General features: G+C 43.2%; 1 protein-coding gene across 3 annotated transcripts; it reads right to left on the reverse strand.

Moving 5' to 3' along the window:
* Positions 1-6: 6 nt before the first annotated feature.
* On the reverse strand, positions 7-10,240 carry pcnx4 (pecanex 4). 3 transcript variants are annotated; one of them, XM_032500416.1, is made up of 11 exons: positions 10,218-10,240; positions 7,113-7,887; positions 6,825-7,004; positions 6,135-6,673; positions 5,906-6,006; positions 5,439-5,561; positions 4,466-4,826; positions 2,279-2,382; positions 1,090-2,195; positions 778-964; positions 342-593 (listed from the first exon to the last, which is right to left on the reverse strand). In XM_032500416.1, exons 2-11 carry the CDS (start codon positions 7,808-7,810, stop codon positions 342-344), a joined length of 3,651 nt encoding a protein of 1,216 aa, XP_032356307.1. In that variant the 5' UTR covers positions 7,811-7,887; positions 10,218-10,240. The 3 variants fall into 3 exon arrangements, with proteins under 3 accessions (XP_032356308.1, XP_032356307.1, XP_032356306.1); XM_032500415.1 differs by lacking the exon at positions 10,218-10,240 and adding an exon at positions 8,798-8,974; XM_032500417.1 differs by lacking the exon at positions 10,218-10,240 and having other exon boundaries at positions 7-593; positions 7,113-7,810.
* Between the last annotated feature and the right edge of the window lie 289 nt (positions 10,241-10,529).

A 10,529-nucleotide genomic window follows, 5' to 3' on the forward strand; every position in this document is an offset into this window, starting at 1 on the left:
TGTCACCTGAAAAAAGTACAATAAAACGAGAGGTATTCAGCAAGTGTCATCTAGAGGGAAGGTGAGCAAAAAATTGACTTCCTTTTAAGCACAAACTTTAAACAAACCACAAAACGTTTGTGCTTTGGAGGGAAACTGTATCAGGGATTTTTTTTTCTCCTTTCCTGTGCTGCGATAGTCGACATAGCCAGTTAAAATCTGCCACTGCTTCTTCCTCTGTAGTTGCCCCATGGATTTCCAAATACCCATTAGCTTTGAAAAAGGACAATTTGCTGTGGTAGTACCAACTGAAAAGCATACTACTCCCTCCCCAGAGTATGTTCAGCAGAAGAAGCCACAGGTCAGAGACAGGGGAAGTGAAGCGGGGCTGAGGAGTAAATGGGGTATCCTAGAGGGGGATCAGCTGCCTGGACAGTTAGGTTTCTTAGCATGAACGGGTGAGCCTGGATGCTGTAACGCTCCTCGTCATCATTAGTAGCATACAGGAGCTCCCAGGAAAGGTTTGCCCACTGGCCTCGCACTCCCTCTCCATTCAGACGGCCTACCTGCACCAGCTGCTCCTGCAGGGACAGGACTCGCCCTGTGTAGGTCCCCTGTGGACAAGGACAGTCAATCATGCAAAAGTAATACACACATTTCACTGAGATTTGCTCTAACTTGCAATTTTAAATACCTTCAATTTTATTCTAATGACTGAATAAAAATAAGTTGTATGCAAGGCATCAACAGATGACCTTTTGTATTTTACATGTAATTTATTATTTTGCATGTAATTACCATAGCAAGGTCATGTCCAAGAGAGAATAGGTAGGGTTTCTCCTGAAGGACACTATCGTGCCAGCCTTTCTCTGTCACCAGGCCAATGTACCAGTCCCTTTCATATTCGTCCAAGGTGCTGAACAATTCCTCAGGGGACTCCATGGGCCCTAGACTTGCTTGATCAAACAGCAGCTTGAAACTGAACCTGAAGGCGAACAAAACCATAGAGGCATAATTCAATGAAATATTCATTTTTTTCTGGCTTAAATAATTCTGATTTAGTGATCAGTTACTAAAACCAAGAAACTCTAACCAATCTGCCAATTTTACCTGAAAGCCCTAAGCGCGAGCTGGTAAAGTTCTTTACTTGAGGAGAGCCAGTCGAGTCCTTCCGTCCATGGTATATCTCCACAATAGAGTCTGTAGACGTAACTGGGACTGGTGAAGGCAGACTCTGCCCCCAGTGAGATGAGACATGAAAGTGCAACCTGTGCGTGCAGCTCTTTCAAGGCTTCATCCTCTTTCAGGGCTTTGGTCATGTCCTCTGAGGTCTCGTCCTGCACAGAAGGCCCAAACTGCCCCAAGGTGAATCGAAACCAGTCCTCAGGAAACAAAGGCCTGAGCTGCAGCAAGCGGGATGGTAGCAAAGGCACAGTCCTCCACCCTGTTGGTAGGTTGAACACCTCTGAATGGGGGCAGCTGAAGTTCAGCTGAGGGAAAGTGCCAGCACTCTCTCTGAAGACCTCTGAGTTACAGCCTTTATCCACTGCTGGCAACCCGATACCCAGACCCAGAGGCTGCAGTGGCTGCAGGGCAGAGAGAGCCATATTTTCGAAAAGACTGTCCATCTCCACAGAGCCTGGCAGAGAGGCCCCTGTCTGCAGCACTGCATGTCCAGGCTGGGCCTCTGCTGTCACTAATGCCACTGTCCGCCTGGCTGGTTGAGGTCCAAATAAGTCGTCCTCATCTGACCAATCCCCAAAGGAGGTCAAACTAGAGCTGTCCTGTCTGAACTTGAGAGAAGACACGTTGGATTCCACAATCACAGCCTCAGGTAGCTGGTTACAAGTGGTCTGGGCCAACTGGGAAGACTGGGACTTCCTGCCTCCAACCCCAGGCCCTTCTTCACTGCTCCTTAGAAATCCTTTATGCTTCTGCACACAGTATCGGAGGAGTAACCAGACCAGTGCTTTCAGAAAGTCATCCTGAAGTTTCCTCAGGTTGTCATGGGAGTCAATGATGCCAGAGAGCACATTTCGGGCATCAGAGTAGACTTGCACTGCAAGGGCAGCACAAGGGGTGAGGGCATTCCCCCAGTGCAGGTTAAAGCCCTGGGTGAAACCAAGCCGCTCAGGGCGCTCAAAAGCAGCCTCAAACACCTCATCCACCCTCCGTGCCTCCACTGTGTGGCAAGATGTCTCCTGCAGCTCCAGACCCTGTAACAAACCACACAGCATGATGTAATCTTTCTGTAAATGACTGCAGTGATTCTAAATAGACAAATAAACAAATGCGGTACCTTGATGTTCACTGTACAGTAGCCATATCCTCTCTCCAGGATCATTATCCAAACCATACGGTCTTGAAAGCGCCCAAGAAAATGAGAGCCTGGAGCTAAGGAACCTACACGGGGGGGGAGAGAATCATTGGTCATCAATGCATTTAACTTGTAAAGAGATGTGATCTGTAAATTGAGGGCAATAAGGTGGATAAACACAAAATATATGTACATGGTGCACAATTCTTTCATTTTCCATCAGCTGTGTGTACCTCTGCTGACTATGTGGATAACATGGCTACTGGATGAGTTGCAGGGAAACGCGTAACATCACAGTTGTACAGGAAGGTCATGATACTGTTTTAACTGGCTGACTGCACAGAGATCTAAATATTACATATTTTCTTAACCTTAGCTTTCCATTAGTCTCAGAAGACAGACGTCTGAGCAGATGAGTAGAAATTGCAAGGTGATGGAGGCTTTTGTTTTAAGTTGACTAGTGCTTGCTTGGCTCAAGAATAATGCCATGTCCCATAACGACATCTCAGAATAGTCCCAGACGCTACCTCACGATGGGAAGTGACAAGCTGGGGAGACTCCTTTCCCGCTCACTGCTCCACGGCCCCCAGTGTGATCAAAGCAAGAGCTACAAACTGCCATCCTTAGACTGTGAGCATCAACCTAACAAGCGCTTATTCTGAAATATACATCACAGCTACAGCACCCCAAGCTCTCAAAAAAAAAAAAAAGGATTGAGTGATGACATCGTCTCAGCAGCTTTATTCAGTTTTTAATCATGAATCCATAAATAACGATTCTCTACTTGCACCATTTTGTCTCTTGCCCCCTCCTGATCGTGCACAGAACAAAATCCTAGCAGCAGCTCCGTTTGGAGTATTACACGGTTAATGATGTGGAAACATTTGGATGTAATGAATACAGATCAGAGCTATTTTTTCTGGGTCACTTCACAGGAAGCTCAACTGGATCATGCAAGCTCACATTACTGCCAGCAATTCCTCTTACTATTAAAGCATATGAGGTGATGGTTCAATGCTCTTACATCTGCATACTGTCTGTACTTGACCCATACGAAAGTTCAGTCACTGCAACTATAGTTTCAAAACACATCTATCTATAAATTGCAGGAACATCTCTTGCACCGGTTGTCCAACTGATTTCAAACTTTCAAACTGTGTCTTCCTACAGACATGAGTAAGTGCAGTGCCAAGTTTGACATTGTCTGGATTAGAAAGTCAAAAGAAATTCTTAAATGTATATCATAAAAGAAGCACACATTGGCTTTTGCCACTGGCCACTCCTCTCACACTGTTCACTGACTGAGCAGACCAGAGACAGAAAGCAGCAGAGCTTTGGCAGCCTAAATGTGAAATTCACCTTAGACCCACAAAAATGTGCAAAGTAGCACTACCCTGGACTGTCTTTGACTTTGAATAAACAAACGACAATTCCAGAATTTAAGGACGTTTCACTGCTAGCTAATGACATTACCATTGCCAAAGTACCCCCGCTAATCAAATCCCCTACTTCACCATTAACTGTCAAGCAACTAATCCTGTATGGAAATCAACACCTCTGCTGAATCGCTAACAAATTTGACAATCATACGACACAAGACAATGTGTGGCACACACACACACACACACACACACACACACACACACACACACACACACACACACCACACACACACACACACCACACACAACACACACACACACCACACACACACACACACACACACACACACACACACACACACACACACACACACTTAAATTAAAATTTGAGCCACACTGAGTTATTTAATGTTAGAGATGGTTCTGTAGCTTTTAATTAATCCAATTGGCGAGTTACTGAATTAAAAAAATATAAATTCCAAATATTTATATAATTAATTAATAATTTCAGTTATTTATTATTATACCAAACATTTGTGAGCTATTAACTGTTTGGTCAAAAAAAACGTTTTTATTTATTTATTTTTTATAATAAAAACAATAATTTGCCACATTACTTAGATCTGATTATAATGAACACTGCAATGGATTATTCAGATAGATTTGCAGATCACATAAATAGAAAACTAAACTAATAAACAGTGTTTAAGCAAGAATGTAACACTTGAAAAAGATTGAAAAAGGAAGACACTATAGACAGAAGACGTATCAAGCATGGACAACTAACCCAGTGACCCTCTTGCAAAGGCCGTCCTCAACGCAGAGGCTAAACTTCCGCTCATCTGCTGGTAGAAGATTGAGTCCGGGCAAGGACAGGCGGTACCTACAGGGCCTGGCCAACTGCGCTGAGGCCTGGGGAACCCCACCAGGAAGATAGGCAGGGTGAAGAGGGGCAGCAGAGGGGCAGAGAGCAGGGCAGACAGGGTCACGACCACCAGCAGCAGTGGGCATAGGGAGGCATTCAGAGCCAAGAGGGTTCCAGCCGACTGACGGCGCTGCTTCTTCTCTGTCCAAGATGTCACCAACACAGTCAGGGTGAACTTTAGCTTGGCGAGGAACTGGGTCAGTCTGTCAATCAGGAGGCCCACCTGGTTCAGAAACGCACAGGCAAACACAAAGAGCACTGATCTACTGCGCCACCATCAGGTCTTACCAGCTGATGTCTGTGTATTATAAGGTTTGTTTGAGTAATTTGTGTGCTTCATTCACTTTTTTCTTTTTAAATAATATTGTTATTATTGAGGTGGTAGTTTGCTGTGGTGTTGAACTGCACTGTGTTAAATTTAGGTGTTTCTAAGGTTGTTCATTTTTTTTAAATAAAAAGTAAGAAACATAAATAATGCAATAAATATTTTATCACCAAGGCTCTGTACTAACCTGGAAAAAATTGCAATGTTGGGAAAAAAGTTAATTTCTTTTTATTTTATTTTTTTATCAGTACCATTGATGATTTGTCATGTTTAAATTTTGACAAGATGGTCCCATTATTGGCTAAATGCTTAAGACAAATATTGTTTAGGTTCAGAAATAATGTATCCCATGTGTGTTAATAGATTAGCACGCTGTTCACAGCTTTAGTGTAAAAAGAATTGAGTAGTGGTTGCACTGTTTAGGTCAGATTTAAGCCTGCAGATATGATATCCAATGTGGAATGACGCAATGGGGGGTGGAAATAAGGGAAATATTAATGTTGACCTCACCAGAAGAAGCTGAACTCCAGTGCCCAGGTTGTCCCACCCTGGCAGCATTTTGTTTCCAGCTGCAAGCTGCACCAAGACCACCACTACCATTTGCAGCAGAGCATCCTCTGAATTCTGCCACACCTGCACAGCAACAAAGCACAGGCGTAAAAATAAAATATAATTAAACACTTAATTTTCAATCACAGTTCATTTTAAGAAGAAAAAACTGGTGGTTTGATCCCTGGCTCCTCCAGTCCGCATGTCGTGTCTTTGGGCAAAAACTGAAGCCTTAATTGCTCCCTAAGGCCATTGGTGTGTAATGCGCTCGTAATTGTCATACCTTTCAGTTTACATTAAACAAAGATCTGTGATTTGTGCTGGAAATCTGCCTGTAGTTACTATAAAAAGAAAGTCTTTATTGTAATAAATATTTTCTTCCGTTTATGTTCACATTAGCTTGAGAGCAAGAGTGAATGTGACCCTACCACTCTAAAGGCTCGTGTGAATCCCACACTGAGGGATGCCCTGTGAAGCAGCTGCAGAGATTTGTCCATAGACAGGAAAGCAATCATTGCAAATGGAGACACTGTGAAGTAAAACACACAGTAAGTGCAGGTCAAAAAAACACATACAGAGCACTGCTGTTTTCAAACCTGAGAGAGATGTTAAGATTGGAGGACGTCCGACTTAAAATACACATTATAATAGGCTCACCAAGATGAAGGAGGACTCTTCTGATTGCTGCAGCAATGTATAATCCTCTGTTCCTCTGCTTAAAGGTCTGCACACTGGACATCCCTTTAGGGTACAGGGGATTTAGGAACACCCCCCCAAATACATAGGCGCCCTGGATTTCTCTGAGAGCCCAGCAGAGGCAGAAGAGTACGAGGAGGAGGTAACTAACAGGAGCCTGGGGTCCCATAACCAAGCTCTGGGACTGAGTTAAGCCGAGGAAGTGATGCAATAGCCCTGCCTCTGCCACTGCTACTAGAAACAGGCTCAAATTTAACAGCAGCTCCCTGCAGCCCAGATTCCATCCAAAATTACTGGGAGGAGGAGGTGGCGACCTCCCTCTGCAAAATCCACGGCCCCCGAACGCTGCCCTGGGACCTCCGCAGAGTGTGCCAACTTGGCTGAGGTCCAGGCTCAGCAGAAAACCCATAGAGATGGAAAAGAGAACCACACCCAGTGTTGAAGGGATGAAGTAATTACACACAGCCACGCCAGAAGATATCCCAAACATTAACAGCAGCCTGTGGGACAGCATACACACAATACGTTAGTGCTGATGATTCACAGGCTACTGTCACACTGGTCATTTCAATAGGATTACCAGAATCTGATGAGAACTTGTTTTTTCCCATAAAATATGTGTTTTGCTAAAGCATGTTCTTTCAAATGTACCTGAGGTTGCTGGACATAGGCGAGCCTCCTAAGCCAAACACAAGGGCCTGCTCCATGCCCCAGAGCAGCAGGGCATCCAGGGGAGGCAGTATACCTAGCGCCCACAGCAGAGGTAGGAAGAGGAAGAGCACATGGAGAACCTGGCTGGCCAGTTGGAGCTCAGGGACGGGGCCTGAGAACCTAAATCAGAGAAATATATTGAGATTATGTCAGATAGTACTGTAAATACAATAACATTCTATATGAGGATATCTCAATTAATTCAATTATTGTGTTGGTGTTCCTTACCTTTCAGCTAAGTCCACAGCAATGAAAATAAAAATGTAGAGGGGCCGGGTGAGTGGGGTGATCTCATAAGTGTCCTGTGCCTGGAAAGTGGCTGTCTCTGTGGCTGTATTTACAATGAGGGAATACTCAGCTATACATAGTGTCACCCAACTCAGGACAAAGACGACCAGGGAAACTCCAATGCTGCCATAGAGAGCAGTCAGTCTGCCAAGGAACACATACCATGTCCCAAAGCCACAGAGCACCCCAGCTAGTATTGTATGCAGCACCACATTGAGTCCAAACCTCTTCCCTGGGGCAATAAATCGGACTGTCTCTGGGCTAACACAGTGGTTGAACTCCACTTCCTCTTCATCAACCAGTATGTTGGGCCCACCTAGTATCTCCACTGTGCCACTCCTGTGAGCAGCATACAGTGCTAGGGCCTGGACACCCGCTGCAGCCCCGAACATAAGCATACCAGAGAGCACTGTCGCATGGAGCTCCTGGAGCAGCTGCAACTGGCAGAGCAGAGTACCAATACCCCCAAAAAGCCATGGTGTCAAGAACAGGACAGCCTGATTGACATACACATATGGTGGGGCACAATAGCCCAACTTGAAGCGTGGACCCCCCAACACTGTCTGAGGGAAGCGCTTCCAGAAGAACTCCTGCTTGTACTCATTAAGAAGGGGCACATCTGGCCCCATTCTGACCATTCCCAAAGGGGTGGCAGGTCATCTCCACACAGCTGAAGGAGGGTGTCCATTCATGGTCCCATACACAATGAAGCTGTCTGCAATAAAGCACAACCTCAGTTAGGTAATAGAGAAAATATTATTACCAAACTAGAGATATCCTAATACAATATATTATCATCTTTGTCAGTAGTCCCAGTCTGTGTGGTGGCATTACACAAACTGAAGTTACATAAGTAGTAAAATACACAACTTTTAAAACTAAAATACTATCAATTCATCAGCCTGTATTTTGATGATTATGGGACTTCTGAGTACTCCCAACTCACTTCTTACAGCTGTCATACTATAAACAGAATACTAGAGGTCACTCTAAGGTTCAATTGTAATGAATAATAGATAATAGATGCACTAATAGATAATAATAACCATATATCATTGGATTGCTAATATAATTTTTTCCTAAACAAAAATGTCTGAAAAGCCAAACTCCTTTGGCACTCATTTCTGCATCAATTTGATACCATAACGTTGTCAAAGCATCCCTGAAAGTGGTTTGAGTGAGGTGATGTTGAAATGTCGTTAGCACCTTATATAATAATTCTCCATTAATAGTGGATGTTTAAATAAAAAAATCACGAATATCCTTTGGTTTATATTGTATTGCACATAATAACATACAACCAGTAGCTACAGCAGCAGTTGCCATGAAAACACACCACAGAAACAATAGCTTGTGGATGCGTTAACGTGAGTAAATCCGCTCAAGCTAGTAACGTTAGCCGGACATTTCAACCAAACCAGGTAATTGTCGACAGGTACAATGTTTTTTGGACCTCCCTGAGACTGTTCTCATCTTTTTACGTTGCTAGCTATATAATTGTTAGCTAGTTAGCTAGCGAGGTCTTTTCAGCTTGACTATCCGTTAGCTTGCTATTACTAACAGGTAGCTAGCTAAATAACAGCAGGTTGGCAATCTACGGTGACACTGTTGTGAGACAAACTTACCGTTTACAGCAGAATAATCAGCGGCAAATACGCGTTGTGCAGATACGCGTTGTGCAACCACATAGGTAGTATTCTAGGTAAACAAGCGGAAATGGCCAGCATTAACATTAGCTGTGAGCTAACAGCTTGAAAAGTCAAGCAACGTCGGTATGATGCACAGACAGATTGTAACCAATAGGAGTGGAGAGAAGAGAAGAGCGCGTCCCCTGATTGGCTTGATAAGCATAAGCACCGCCCCTACACCACTCAACCCCACCCCTGCAAATACACACAAGTTGTTAAAAGATAAGAGAACACAATATATTAAAACTACTAGGTCTATATGTATGTATACATTCTTATATAATTTCATATTAATTCTTTGCAATTCTTTGAGGTTAACAGCCATGGAGAATAGCCATCAGCAAATTATATTGAATCCCTAATTGCTGGTCAAGGTTGCTGATCTGGGAAATGAGGCTCTATATTCCCGATGTGTATCCAAATGCGCGCACACGTAGAAAAACGTCAACACTAAGAATGTCTCTGTATTTTTATTATTTACAGTTGCACAATGAATCTTCAGTAAAGCAGTGTTCCCGAACAGGGTAATTGCCCAGGTACCCCAGGCCTATTTTGTATCTCAGGGGATACATGGAAAGATTGTAGAGTAGCTCAACTTTGAAAATTTTGAAATTATGATTTGATTAAAAGACTATATCCACATAAACATTACGTCAACTGTAACACCTGAACACGTGTTGCAGGTATGTAAGATAAAATAGTTACAAGAACAGAGGATTAAACAGCTAGCTAGACTACCTTTTAGCTATTACTACTATTCATTATAATGAATAGTAGTAATAGCTAAAAGTAAATGCTAAACACTTCAAAAAACGTTTATAAATAAATGGTCAAATATTCAGCTTTCTTCCAAGTTGTAGCCTAGGCTAGATGTAGGCCTATTGCGTACCAAAACAACCTTGGTATTGACAGCCAGTTCAATTATATTAAAAACCTAACAATATATCCACTATAATAAATAATGGTTGGTGTTACACTTGGAACATACCTTGAATCGATGCCTGCTACCTCAGACCGAAAAAGTTGGGAACCACTGCAGTAGGCTAAACTATAGACTGTAAACGGCTAAAAAAAAACAACAGAACACACACGGTATAGGCCTACACAGAGTGGTAGGACCACGTGCGCCACAGACAATGAGCGCTCCGGTGCACAAAATTGCCACCCACGCGTGTGAGCGTTTTGACCCATTTTGACCAACATTGACCTATTTTGACCATCAACACAATCGTAACCCGGTCAGTTCACCGCAACGCAGTCAAGTGATGTATCAATGCGCACACAGTTTTCAAAAGGCACTTGAGTGAAACCCAGATCTGATCATCATCCAGATGTGTTCAACAACAGCAGTGTTTACCTTGTAGACCTGTGAGTGGTCACAGGTCACTCTGCATGGCGCGCGGAGAATCCAGAAAAGCCAAAAACCTTGGCATAAAGCTGTTGTTCACTTGCGGTCTTACATGTAAACAAAAATGAAGCAGGGGTTGTTCAGTGGCTATCCAGTGTATTTGGAGTCGGTTTAACTGGCATTGAATATTGAGAGAAAATAAGCTTTTTTTTCGTTTTTTTTTTTAGCTTTTTGAGACATTTCGTTACTGGCCATTACAAATTTAGTGTGTGTGTGTGTGTGTTTCAATACTATATATATATATATATATATATATATATA

Source organism: Etheostoma spectabile, chromosome 20, assembly GCF_008692095.1.
Source record: "Etheostoma spectabile isolate EspeVRDwgs_2016 chromosome 20, UIUC_Espe_1.0, whole genome shotgun sequence".
Classification (NCBI taxonomy): domain Eukaryota; kingdom Metazoa; phylum Chordata; class Actinopteri; order Perciformes; family Percidae; genus Etheostoma; species Etheostoma spectabile.

Excerpts from the sequence above, each read along its gene's own strand:
- pcnx4 (XM_032500417.1), bottom strand. The coding sequence starts at position 7,810 with ATGGTCAGAATGGGGCCAGATGTGCCCCTTCTTAATGAGTACAAGCAG. Across the intron at positions 6,674-6,824 it reads CCTATGTCCAGCAACCTCAG|GCTGCTGTTAATGTTTGGGA; the intron begins GTACATTTGAAA and ends GCTGTCCCACAG. Across the intron at positions 5,562-5,905 it reads TCACACGAGCCTTTAGAGTG|GTGTGGCAGAATTCAGAGGA; the intron begins GTAGGGTCACAT and ends GTTGCTGTGCAG.